The sequence below is a fragment of the Halichoerus grypus genome, chromosome 8 (assembly GCF_964656455.1).
Source record: "Halichoerus grypus chromosome 8, mHalGry1.hap1.1, whole genome shotgun sequence".
In the NCBI taxonomy this organism is placed as follows: domain Eukaryota; kingdom Metazoa; phylum Chordata; class Mammalia; order Carnivora; family Phocidae; genus Halichoerus; species Halichoerus grypus.
This window is the reverse complement of record NC_135719.1, coordinates 45,448,028-45,461,689: the sequence shown is the minus strand read 5'-3', so window position 1 is coordinate 45,461,689 and position 13,662 is coordinate 45,448,028. Positions and strand designations below refer to the sequence as shown.

Sequence of the window (13,662 nt, the reverse complement as noted above, 5' to 3'; positions counted from 1 at the left end):
TTGCCCATTTTTGAATTGGGTTATTGTTGTTGAGTTGTAGGAGTTCTTTATATATATTAATCTTATCGGGTGTATGGTTTGCAATATTTTCTGTTTTTCACTCTCTCTCTAGACTCTCTTTTTTTTTTAAGATTTTATGATAGAGACATAGCAAGAGAGGGAACACAAGCAGGGGGAGTGGGAGAGGGAGAAGCAGGCTTCCCGCCAAGCAGGGAGCCCGATGAGGGGCTCGATCCCAAGACCCTGGGACCATGACCTGAGCTGAAGGCAGACACTTAACGACTGAGCCACCCAGGCGCCAGTTTTTCACTCTCTTGATAGTACCCTTTGATGCACAAAAATTTTTGATTTTCATATGCATTTTTAAGGTAAAGCAGGAGTATGAAGGCGGCTTGGGGCTGCTCTTAGACTCTGCCCACTCCTATCCCCCACCTTCCCTAGTGCAAGTTCAACCCTCTGTGACGGTGAGGACCATTTGGTGGTCCTCTGAGAGGGGCCTTCTGGCACAGTAATGGGACGGAAACTCTGCCCCAGTCGCCTCCTGGGCTCTGTGCTGTTTTCTGTTTAACATGAAGGAGACCTAAACAGGAGCCCCAGGGGAAGGGGGGAATCAGAGGTGGGCTGGCCGGCCAGTATGGGCAGAAAGGGGCGACCGTCCTCTCTCCTGCGCTCCCCACTGTCTACTCATGGATCCTGAACTCCCTCTGTGGACGTTGCTTCTTTGGGTCAAATATCTGACTTCTTGTCTGTAACGCCATTGATGAAATTCATGCATCCAGTGGTAACTTGGATTAGAGACCTCTCAGGAGCTTCCTGATCTCATGTTTCTAGTTTTCTAAAGCAAGCATGGGAAAAATTCCCTACCAAAGAGCCTTCTTTGTTTTTGCTACATATGCCCGACTATGAGTTTTTTGTTTTCCAGCATAATTTTTTTTCAGAAAAGAGGAAGTGGCATAATAGGTCCATCCAGAGTTTTTACATTTGGGGCCACTGTATTCCTTTATTTTGAACAGTTGGCTGGATGTACGGCCTGTTTGGGGGAGATACGGTAACCCGAAACTCTTCCCGGTCGTGCTTGTTTGGATCCTTCGAGAGGGCACCTGACACACACAAGCAACTGAAAGAGACAGAAAATGTAATACAGATGGAGATTTAGGCAGAAAGTGTAACCCAGATTGAGATTTATTCCCAGGGGCCTGACCTCCCATTTGTAAGAACTGGTTTTGTTATAAAGGAGACCTTGATCCCTCTCAAGAGCAGAGTAGGAAGATGGAAAGAGTAGTCGTTGCAAACTGATCCAAGCCAATCGCTCATTCACAATTTCTGTATTTCCTCAATTCCTATGTGGTGCTGTTTTACGAGCTCTGAAATCAGGATTCATTGCCAATCAGTGATACCATCTCCTGATTATGATTGGCAGCATTTTTTCCCCTGGGACACAAAATAGTGGTGTGACTTCCAGCTGAGAGTGTCTGAAAGCGCGTTGAGATGCAGTCGTGGGCTCTATCAGTGTTTAGAGGTACCTGAGAGCGAGGGGACCCCCACACCCTCACGGCCAGGTGGCACGGCACAGTGAGTCTCAGGCCGAGTTCCGCTGCCATGCACATATTTTTCAGCAGGTGCAAAAGCAGGACGGCCTATTCTGTGGGCAGGGGATTCCCAACCCTCTGCTCTTTTAGGATCACTTTTGCGCACCTTTTCTGTAAGCGCGTGCAAGGTTGATACAACATTTGTCTGGGGGCCTGCATCAGCTGGACTTCCTGGCTTCAGGCTCCTGAATCCTCCCTACAGGGCACACCTGGGCTCATTCAGAGGGGAGCCACCCTGGGGCATCCGTCGCCATCCCCGCTCATGCAAGAGGAAGGGCGCCTGGGCCATCCTTCTCATCAGTTCCCATGTCTTCTGTTCCACTCATTTCTCCAATTAAACAGCACCCATTGTGCTAATTCGCAAACCCTTTGGTGTGGATCAGAAATAACCCCAACTGAACCAAAGGTGTGGCCTCTGGAGGGTGAGTTTATGGTTAGTCTTTCAAATGCTAATTCACCACCACCCCAGGGGTATGGGTTAGACCTAACAATTTCATATCACACTGTGTCAAGTGTTTGAAAGCAAATCATGGGCAGTATAATAATAGCAAATGAATACTTCTGACTCAGGATACATCTTGTAGCAGCAGCTTAATTAAACGCAGCTTCTCTAAAGTATAGACTTCGGGGACTCCTGGGTAGCTCAGTTGGTTAAGGGTCCTGACTCTTGATATCTTGATTTCGGCTTTGATCGTGATCTCAGGTCGTGATCTCAGGATTGTGAGATGGAGCCCCACGTCGGGCTCTGCGCTGGGCGTGGAGCTGGCTTGAGATTCTCTCTCTCCCTCTCCCTCTGCCCCTCCCCCCACCACGTGTTCTCTCTCTCTCTTAAAAAAAAAGGAACAGACTTCAAATAACTTATATGGAAATGAGAATATTTTTCACTTAAACTATATTAGTAATTCCAAAACATGGCTGTAGTTATGAAGATACTGTTATCGAAGATGCATGTGAAGATTTTGAATACACTTATTTCTGTGAGATGTGAGTGGAAAAAGCAGTATTTTAAAATTAATATGTTGGATATAGGAAGGGATTCTAATACGTCTAGCCATGTTAGTAAGTTAATGTTAGAGAGAGAGATTGTGTACTAGTTCATTTGCATCCCTAGAAGTTACACATTTTTTGGACCCTCTCATTGGGAAAATAGGCCATCAACTTCTATTCAGCAACCTTATATGTAGACATATTTGGGAGGTTACAGGTTTTGCTGGCCAAGTCCTCAAGGTCTGGGATCCACAGTGTATAGCATGAAATTTCTGGGGGGAGGGACCTCCAGGAATATGGATGGAGTGCTAGCCTGAGAGGGATGAGGTGGTCAGGTGCAAATTTCACCTTGTATTAATTTTGTTTGGTCTTAAATCTGAGAAATCTGAGAGGACTAGCCAGAAATTTGATGGTGATTTTGTTGTGATAATTTGGCCTTTTTTTTTTTTTTAAGTGTTTTTTAGGGCTATTTCAGGAGAACTTGGCAGGTCTTGGAGAGTATGTTATAGCCCATTTTCCCCTTTCTAGCTGTTTTAAAACATATCTTTAAGCTGTGGAGCCCTCATTTAAATGAAATCTCAACATGGAAAGCCAATATACCAACGGAATATTGGCAAAGCTTCACATTGTGTCTCTAATGGGAACTGTCCGAAGCCTTTTTGTTTTATTCACTCTTGTTTCTAGGCCTCTGTAGACAGAGAGAGCAAACCAAGCTGCTGTTTGAAATACTGGAAATTACACTCTGGTTTTTATAGTGTTGGTGAAATTAAGAGCTTGGTGTGTGATGGGAACTAAAAAGACCAGTGAGTTCATTTGACGTTCAATTTTATCTGCCGTGATTAAGAAGGGATACGACATATGAATCATCAGCCACGCTTTCTGACTTTCCATGACCATCCAGGGATGTTTCACGATTTCAACAGACAGAAAGGTTTACGTTTCAGATGCAACCTAACAATAGTTTAATGGAAGAGTTCTTACCTCCTTGGCAGAAAGACAGGACACGAGAAATCTCCCGCTTTTGAAAGAGCCAAGGTCAAGTCTTACCTGAGAGTTTGTCTCAACCTGATTAACAGACAAGGAGCGCCATCCTTTAGCCTCTGGGTTATAAACATCGTAAACACTCTGCGTTGTCCACCTTCTTTCAGTAGCAAAGGGAAAATAAGACCTAGTGCTCTGTGCTCTTCATAACCTTTATTCAAAGTCCATTTTCTTTTGAAAAGGAAACTTACGAAACCAGAAATCAAATCCAATTCTACTAGCCACTAGCTGTGTGATCTTGGGCAAGCCCCATAGTTTTTCCACGCTTCCATTTTCCTGCCTGTAAAATAGAAAATGAATTTTCCTCTCTGAAAATTCATAATAATAGCAAGTGTTTGTTGGACCCTTACTTTATGGCAGGCCCTTCACATGGGTTCTGTCTTTTAATCATAATGACACCCCCATGAAGAAAGTACTACTGTTATTTCCATTTTACCCTTAGAGAAACTGAGGCATGGGTGTTAACGTTCCTTGCCCAGGGTTGCACAGGAAATGATGAACCAGTCTTTGAATGCAAGTGGCTGGAATCCAGCACCCAGGCCCTTCCCCGCCCTGCCTCGCCTCCTGAGATGGCCACAGTGGGGGTGAATGAGATGGGCTGGGGGGCAAGGTGACCAGTACGGGCTTGGTGCAGTGGGTGAGAGTTTCCCTCCTTCTCAGGGTGACTTGTGCTGGCTAGTTGGGTGTCTCCTCTCTTTCTTTATACATTTCTTGGGGACAGTGACTGTCTTATTCATCTTGTTTCCCTGTGCAGTGAAAGAAGAGAATGGTATGGAGGATGCCTACTTCCCTCCATTCTATGTGTCACAAACCGATACAATTTTTTAAAGATTTATTTATTTATTTTAGAGAGAGAGAGAGAGCATGAACAGGGGGAGGAGGAGCAGAGGGAGAGGGAGAGAGAGAATCCTTGAGCAGACTCCCCGCTGAACATGGAGCCCGACACAGGGCTCAGTCCCACGGCCCTGAGATCATGACCTGAGCCGAAACCAAGAGCCGGCCGCTTAACCGACTGCGCCACCCAGGCGCCCCAAACCCATACAATTTTTATATCTGTTAAAGTCTCACCTTGTCCTTCAAGCTGTAGCAACCCACAGAGAATCCTTAACTACTCATTTAGCCTTACCCCTACTTGTCACATGACAGACATGCGTAAACAGTGGCTGAATGAAGAAATGGGTGACTCATATGCTATTGTCATTACCCTTTATGTTTGCCGTTTACTCTGGTCATCCTACTGGGATGGTGTGTGCTGGGAGAGTAGGGGACCATTCCGTTTGCTTGTCTTGCCCATGACATTGAGGATACTCGAGGGAGAACCAGAGGACCAAGGTGGGCAGGTCTGTGGAGACCAGCCTTGGTCCCATTATTGTTGGAGGATTTCCTGGTGTGCCTGAGGTCCCCCCAGTACCGGACCTACACCCTGTGGCCTGCCACTGGGTGAATTCGTGGTGCCTCGGAGAGTGTGGGAGTCTTGGTAATTAGGCCTGTAAAACCGAGAGAACCAAGGTGTGCTGTGACCCACTCACATCGATGTTGTTTGCAAAGTATTAACTTCTATTTTCTTTAACCTAAGTAAAATATGCTTTAAAAATTATTTTCTTGGGGCGCCTGGGTGGCTCAGTCGTTAAGCGTCTGCTTTCGGCTCAGGTCATGATCCCGGGGTCCTGGGATCGAGTCCCTCATCGGGCTCCCGGCTCGGTGGGAAGCCTGATTCTCCCTCTCCCACTCTCCCTGCTTGTGTTCCCTCTCTCGCTGTCTCTCTCTCTGTTAAAAAATAAATAAAAAATCTTTTTAAAAAATTATTTTCTTAAAAACGTATTTTCTGCATTATTCTGTAACTTGGAAATATTACACAAGGTTTTACGGTGGTAAAATATGCACAATGTAAAACTGACCATTTTAACCATTTTTAAGTGTATAATTCAGTGACATCACAGTCAGAATGTTGTGCAACCATCACCACCCCTGTTTCCAGAACTTTTTATCATCCCAGACGGAAACTCAGTACCCATTAAACAACAACGCCCCATTTTTCCACCAACCCAGCCTCTAATCTCCTTTTTGTCTGTGTGAATTTGCCTACTCTAGGTACCTTGTATAAGTGGAATCATCGAACATTTGTCCTTTTGTGACTGGCTTGTTTCCCTTAGCATAATGTTTTCAAGTTTCATTGATGTTGAAGCACAGATCACAATATCATTCCCTTTTAAGACTGAATAATATTCCATATGTGCATAGACCGTATTTTGTTATTTTGTCTGCTGGTGGACACTTGGGTTGTTTCCGCCTTTGGACTATTGTGAATAATACATCAATGGTTTTAAGAAAGAAGCGAATTTATGGCAATGAAACACAAATACATTGTGTTTTGCTAAGAGTTCCAGATAATAACACATAAAACATAAGGAACTATAATAAGCAGCAAAAGTATAAACAAACCACAAAAACCAAAACACACTGTAAGTTCAGGGGACGAGCACCATTGCTTTAATGAATGGTGTTAAACAAGCATTTCGCTGAAGGCCCAGCATGAGCCACGCATATACCCTGAGTTTCTAACCATCCCAGGAGGTTCCTTTCCAAGCACCTGGGCAGGTAGCTTTGCTTGCAGGCAGGGGCGGTTGGTGTCACAAGAGAGATACAGGCAAGGTCTCTGGACCTTCAGAGGCAGGGACAATTCCTCGGGGCGGCGGGGGGGGGGGCTCTAAGGAGGTGGCAGATCTTGGCCCAGTGGTGATGGGAGCAGGCGAGGCATTAACTAGGGTAAATTCCTAGCACTGCTCTTTCTCAGCTAAACCCAGCTGGCAAGTTTCTGTTTCTTAGGCCTGTCCTGAGGGCTTCGGGTCCCTCTAGCTCACATTACTCACAGCTGTTAAGCAGTCTTAATCCTGCATTTAAACAACCTTGTTACTCGGAGTTGCTGTGTCTCCAACAAGTGCCTCGGATTTGCTTGTCTGGTTCGTGTGTGTGTCTCAGGGCAACAATGCCCCCGTCGGCCTTCTGGAAGAGCTGCGTTTCTTTGGGTGATCTGGGGCATGGCCCTTGTCCTCCTCTGCCCACTGAGTGGACACAGACTTGGGCTCACACGGTCTGCCCACGATGCAGCCGAGAGCCAGCCACTCCTGCTCTCCCCTAGCCACACAACCTTAGAGAAGTCACTCCGCCCCTCTGGCCCTGATGTCCGACGTGAGGGGACCCAGTGGTCTCCGCGGCCCTTCCGGCTCTCCAACTTTATGATCACCCATATCATGAGTGAATGACCCCCTCCAGCGCTCTTGGAATAAATGACTCAGCACTCTGATAGTTCTGTTGCTGTTTTTAAGGAAGCCTGATTATTTTGCCATCACAAGCAAGTGTTTGTTCCGTGGTTAAACAATCTGACAGTCTTGATCCAGCTGGAGTTGGGCTGAGGCTGACTGGGTTTCTTCACGCCGTCCTCTTTCAGGGAAGTAGCCCGGGTACCGACTGGCCGCAGACACACCGGGCGCTGTCAGGACTCTGAGCCGGTGACGGGGACCTGCTGTCTACCACCGGCCTTCCCCCGCAGCCCAGCTTCAAGATGCTGAGCCTGAAGCTGCCCCGGCTGTTCAGCATCGACCAGATGCCCCAGGTATGTGCTGTGGGTCCGGTGGTTGAGCTCCAGGCAGTGATGAGGGCGCCGTGTGGCCTCTGCCCCGGGGCGGGGTGGGGGGCTGCCGGCTTTGTCTTCAGCCAGCACCCCCGTCTCCCCCACCTACACTGAACCTGGAAATGGGAGGGATCCTGAGACTGTTGACGTCGTAACCCTTCCCTGTGACATCTGTATTTTATCCCGAAGCCAAGTCTTTCTTGAGACTCCACATCCGAGCTGAAGCCATGTAGTCAGTGGCATCCGGCTGGGTAGATGTTTCCTTTGGGCCCCTCCCTGGGGTGCTGGAAAGCAGGCCAGGGGCCAGGTCGCCTCGGGTGTGTGGCTTTGCCCTTGTCCGTATCACTTGCAGGAGGCTCGGGCCCCGTGTGGCTTGGGGCGAGGAGGAGGGTGTCTCGTGGGCCTCAGGCCTGGCCCCATCGTGGACTCCTGGGCCCGGGAGCTCACAGGCGGCCACCCCGAGACACCCGGCAGGCCTTGACAATCCGCATTTGTAAGCGGCCTGAGGTGAGGCCCCTCTGCTGGCGCACCCCCTTCCCCGGCGGAGCAAACACCACTTCTTGCGCACTCTTGTTGCCACGTCACATTCCCTTCCTTTTTGGCTGAAGACGAGCCAGGGTGGGAAGTTTCATCTGGAGGATGTCACAGACTGAAGGGAGACCCTTCCACGCTGCTGACTGCCAAGCACTCTTCTGACTTCCCTCAGGGGCCTAAGTCCTGGGCGCGCTCAGCCCCGCGCAGAGATGAGGAGCGGGCAGCCTGCCAGGCTCTGTCCCAAAAGCCTGTGCGGCTGGGTGGCTGCAGCTAGGTGGCACTGGGGGGTGATGGGACACGGGGCAGAGCAGTCTGGTGGAAGAGGCGAGGGACACGGCAGGTGACAGACAAATTAAAATGAGGCTGGCCTCGCAGGACGCCTCCTGTGTGCTCCCAGGGCCGTACCTCCTCCTGGTGCGGTTCTCCGCTGGCTTCTACCCACAGACTGCTAGTGGCTGCGATTAGTGGGAGCACGGGGTGATTCTTTGATTCATCCACTCATGAAATTTTTCTTGACGCCCTGCCATGTGCAAGGTGTCACTCTGCACCAGACTCGGAATAATCCCATACAAATCCTGCCCCTGAGGATTTTAAAATACGGACGCGCGCTTCTGTTGCAAAGTGGGTTAGGGTATGTCCTTAAAGACCCAGAGGAGGGATCGGTCACTTCCATCATGGGGGAGGAGGGGCTCAGGGAGATCTTTAAGATGGCTTGAGGGTCGGGGCGCCTGGGTGGCTCAGTCGTTAAGCGTCTGCCTTCGGCTCAGGTCATGATCCCAGGATCCTGGGATCGAGCCCCGCATCGGGCTCCCTGCTCCGCGGGAGGCCTGCTTCTCCCTCTCCCACTCCCCCTGCTTGTGATCCCTCTCTCGCTGTGTCTCTCTCTGTCAAATAAATAAAATCTTTAAAAAAAAAATAATAAGATGGCTTGAGGGAGGGTAGGAGGTGGGAGGTGGGCCGACCAGAACAGGTGGAAGGACTGGCGTGGACAAAGGCCTGGGCACAGGGAAGCAGCGAGCAGGCGTGGGGACTCTTGGGAGATGGGTCATGGGTGCTGCTGAGATGTCTCCCTGGGTGATTTGGGCAAGGTCGCATTCAGAGCATGTGCCCAGGAAAGACGTGAAGGGGAAGTGAAGGTCTCAATGGCTACTTTGTGGGCTTCTGAAGTGTGGGGATCCTGAAGACGAGGACCAGAAAACCCTGGAGTGCTAAAGAGGAACGTGTCTCCTCTGTCCAGGTTTTCATAGAGGTTGGAGGTGACAGTATCCTTTTTAGTAAAATGGTGCTAGTCAGAGGCGGAGAACCAACATCACACCTCACATCCACTGTTTTTTGCTTCGAAACCTTCCTTCGGCGCCTACATCCACTACCGGGCTTTGGGGCCCCATGCTCAAGGTTCGTGCGGCCGTGGAGCGAACAGTGGCTCTGCCTGCCTGGAGGGTACTTTTATTTGAAGATTTGCTGGGGGAGGGGGACAGGAACGTTTGTTGTTAAAACAGGTGCAAGTATATTGAGGAGAAAAATGCATATGTAATTTGCATGAATATTTAGAATAGACCTCCTACAAACGCTAAGCTTATTTTCGGTGGGCTCTTTGGGTTCTGATACCCAGTCTGTGGAGTGACCTTGGGCAAGATACTTAATCTCCCTACCTCAGTTTCTGCACCTGTAAAATGGGGTGATGGGAATATCTGCTTCCTGGGGTTACGGTTATGAGATGGCCCATGTGAAGTGCCTGGCACATGGGGTCGAGTCAGTAATGTCGGCTGCCATTTCCATCATCAGGTCTTCATACGGGGCCCTGGATAGCCTCTCCTTTAGCATATTAATGAGCTGTGTGGACTGGGCCACTTCCCCACCCTCTCTGAGCCTCAGTTTCCTGATCTGTAAAGTGGAGATAATATCTGTTAATTTAGTCTCACAGGGCTATTGTGAGGATCCAAGAAAAATGAAATAGAACAGTGGGATTATTATGAAAGAACGGTAGCATAGCCAGACGGTGTGGTCTTGGGTAGGAGGGCTTGGGCCCTGAGGACCCAGGAGCCAACTCAGTAGGCAAATGGTTTCTCCAGCTCAGGGTTTCTCAAAGTGGGTGCTTGGATCCCCGCCATCAGAATCATCAGGAGCTTATTAAAATACAGTATGAATGGGTACCTGGGTGGCTCAGTTGGTTAAGCGTCTGCCTTTGGCTTGGTCATGACCTTGGGGTTCTGGGATCAAGCCCCAAGGCAGACTCCCTCTCCCTCTGCCCCTCTCCCCTGCTTATGCTCTTGCTCACATGTGCTCTCTCTCTCTCATGAATAAGATCTTTAAAAAAAATACAATATGAAGCATGATTGCAGGCATCTTCATATTGTTCTTGATTTTAATGAAAAGGAATGCTTTCAGAGGCGCCTGGGTGGCTCAGTCGTTAAGCGTCTGCCTTTGGCTCAGGTCATGGTCCCAGGGTCCTGGGATTGAGCCCCGCATCGGGCTCCCTTCTCAGTGGGAAGCCTGCTTCTTCCTCTCCCACTCCCCCTGCTTGTGTTCCCTCTCTCGCTATGTCTCTGTCAAATAAATAAATAAAATCTTAAAAAAAAAAAAAGAATGCTTTCAACATTTCATCATTTAAGATAATGTAGCTCTATGTGTGTCTGTGTGTGTATGTAAATAACCTTTATCGAGTCAAGGATATTCCTTTCTACCTCTTGTTTTCTAGAATTTTTTTCCCTTTAAATAAGAATGAATTTTACAGAACTCTTTTTTTCCCTATCAATGCATCTTTTGAGATGGTCGTGTATGATTTGTTTAAGTTATTAGTGTGGTGAATTATACTGACCAATTTAGTAATGTTAAGTTAACCTTGCATTTAAATAAAACTTGGTCATGATGTAATATCTTTTTAATCTATTGCTGAATCAGCTAGTGTTTTGTTTAGGAACTTTTTTTTTACTTGAGAGAGAGAGAGAGAGAGAGAGAGAGCACAAGCAGGGGGAGGGGCAGAGGGAGAGGGAGAATCAGTCTCCCTGCTGAGCAAGGAGCCCTGCTGAGCAAGGAACCCATGCGGGGCTTGATCCCAGGGGCTTGATCCCCGGACCCTGAGATCATGACCTGAGCCAAAGGCAGATGCTTAACCGACTGAGCCACCCACTTGCTCCTGTTTAGGAGCTTTAATTCTAATGAGTTGACTTGTAATGTTTCCTTCGGATACTGCCATTGTCTAGATTTGGGTTATGATTGTGCCAACCACAATGAGTTGGAGAGCCTTGCCTATTTGTTCTGTGGAAAACTTTGTATAATATTAGATTTCTGTGTTCCTGAGTGGGTCGTAGAATGTACCTGCACGATTGTCCCGCAAGGCCACCACCTTGTGCCCCTCCCACCCAGGGGAGCACCGTTACCTGCTAATCTACATGTATGGCAGCCTGTGGAGTGGTGGATGGAATGACTCATCTTGCAGCTGAATTTTCTGTGTGGGAAGTTTTTTTTATAACAGCTTTGTTGAGATATAATTCACATACTATAAAATTCATCCTTTAAAATACACAGCCCCGGGGGTTTTAGTATGGTGACATACACAAAGTCTGTTGCACAAACTCTCACCATGGTCAATTTTAGAACAGTTTCATTACCCTAGAAAGAAACTCTGTACCCATTAGCAGTCATTTCCTACTTGCCATGGCAACCACTGATTTACTTTCTGTCTCTGTGGATTTGCTTCTTCTCTGTAATTCGTATAAACGCGATTGTATAATAGGTGGCCTTCTGCAAATGCCTTCTTTCATTGAGCATAAATGTTTTCAAGGTTCATTCATGCTGTACCATGTGTTAGTACTTCATTTGTTTTGTGGCTGCATAATATTCCATTGTATGGATGTACCACTGTTTATTCATTCATTAGTTGATGGACCCTTGAGTTTCCGTTTTTTTGGCTGCTACAAATAATGCTGCTATGAACATTTGAGTACACGTTTTTGCATGAACATGTTTTCAGTTCTCTTAAGTACATGCCTAGGAGCGGAATGTTGGATCATGTGGTAACTCTATGCTGAACTATTTTTTTTATTGTAGTAAAATACATTTCACATAAAATTTACCATCTTACCCAATTTTAAGTGCACAGTTCAATGGTATTAAATATATTCACATTGTTGTGCAGCAAGCACCATCATACATCTCCATAATTCTTTTTATCTTGTAAAACTGAAACTCTATACCCATTAAACAATAACTCCCCATTTCCCCCTCCCCTTAGCTTCTGAAAACCATCCTTCTACTTTCTGTCTTTATGATTTTGACTATTCTAGTACCTTCTATAAATGGAATCATACAGTGTTTGTCTTTTTGTGACTGGCCTATTAATTTCACTTACCGTAATGTCCTCAAGGTTCATCCATGTTGTATATGTCAGAATTCCTTCATTTTTATGGCTGGATAATATTCTTGTATGTATCTACCAGATTTTGCTTATTCATTCCCTCATCAATAGATACTGGATTACTTCTATGTTTTAGCTATTGTGGATAATGCTACTATGAACATAGGTGTACAGATACTTCTTTGAGATCTTGCTTTCAGTTCTTTTGGGTATATAACCAAAAGTGGAATTGCTGGATCATTTGGTAATTCTATTTGTAATTTTTTGAGGAACCACCATACTGTTTTCCACAGTGGCTGCGCCATTTTAAGTTCCCATCAACAGTTCACAAGGGTTCCAGTTTCTCAACATCCTTGTCAACACATGTTTTCTGGTTTTGTTTGGGTTCTTTTTTTTTTTTTTTTTTTTTTAATAGTAGCCATCCCACTGTGTAGGATGTAGTTTTAATTTGTATTTCCCTAACGATTAGTGAGGTTGAGCATCTTTTCTTGTGCTAATTGTCTGTTCATATATCTTCTTTGGAGAAATACCTGTTCAAGACTTTTCCTCATTTTTAAATTGAGTCATTTGTCTTTTTGTTGAATCGTAAGTGTTCTTTACATATTCTGGATATAATTCCCTTATCAGATATATGACTTACAAATATTTTCTTCCATTCTGTGCACTGTCTTTTCACTTTACTGATGGTATCCTTTGCAGCACAAAAGTTTTAAATTTTGCTATTATCTACTTTTTTATTTTCTTGCTTGTGATTTTGGTGTCCTAGATTCTAAGAATCCTGTGGCTAATTTGAGGTCATGAAGATTTAGTTCTATATTTTCTGCTAAGAGTTTTATCTCTTACATTTAGGTCTATGATCCATGTTTGAGTTAATTATTGTATGCGGCATGGGATAGGAGTCCAACTTTCTTCTTTTTATGTATATATATGTTGGTATCAAGTAGCTCCAGCATCATTTTTTGGTAAGACTATTCCTTCTTCAATAAATTCTCCTGGCCCTTTTATTGAAAATCAATTGAGTATAAATTTGAGGGTTTACTTCTGGACTCTAACTTCTATTCTCTTGATTTGTCTGTTCTTATGCCAGTACCACACTGTCTTCATTACTGTAGCTTTGTAATAAGACTTGAGAAGTGTGGATCTTTCAACTTTGTTTTTCCTTTTCCAGATTGTTTGACTGTTCAGGATCTCTTGCATTTCCATATGAATTTAAGGATCAGCATGTCAATTTCTGCAAAATAAATGAACAGAAATGCAGCTGGGATTTATTTTAGGGATTGCATTAAATCTGTTGATCAATTTGGGGAGCATTACCATCTTAACAATATTAAGTCTTTTAATCCATGAACATGGGATGTCTTTGCATTTATTTAGGTCTTTAATTTCTTTCAGTGATATTTTGTAGTTTTCAGTGCACAGGTCTCATACCATTAAAAGAGTTTGTGAAATTTATTCCTAAGCACTGTATTGTTTTTGATATTGCTGTACATGGAATTATTCCCTTAAATTCATTTTCAGATTGT

At 45.8% G+C, this 13,662-nt stretch overlaps 1 protein-coding gene and 1 long non-coding RNA gene across 6 annotated transcripts in view; one reads left to right on the top strand and one right to left on the bottom strand.

Moving 5' to 3' along the window:
• Positions 1 to 13,662, bottom strand: part of LOC144382879 (uncharacterized) — a 1,041,026-nt gene that overhangs the window by 56,432 nt on the left and 970,932 nt on the right. The window lies entirely within an intron of this gene.
• The window catches only part of PAQR5 (progestin and adipoQ receptor family member 5), a 73,569-nt gene that overhangs the window by 25,020 nt on the left and 34,887 nt on the right, over positions 1 to 13,662 (top strand). For all 5 annotated transcript variants that reach the window (XM_036113599.2, XM_036113600.2, XM_078079159.1 and 2 more), the window contains exon 2: positions 7,066 to 7,230. In XM_036113599.2, the coding sequence (XP_035969492.2) occupies positions 7,180 to 7,230 (51 nt within the window). In that variant the 5' untranslated portion in view covers positions 7,066 to 7,179. The remainder of the gene's footprint in view (positions 1 to 7,065; positions 7,231 to 13,662) is intronic.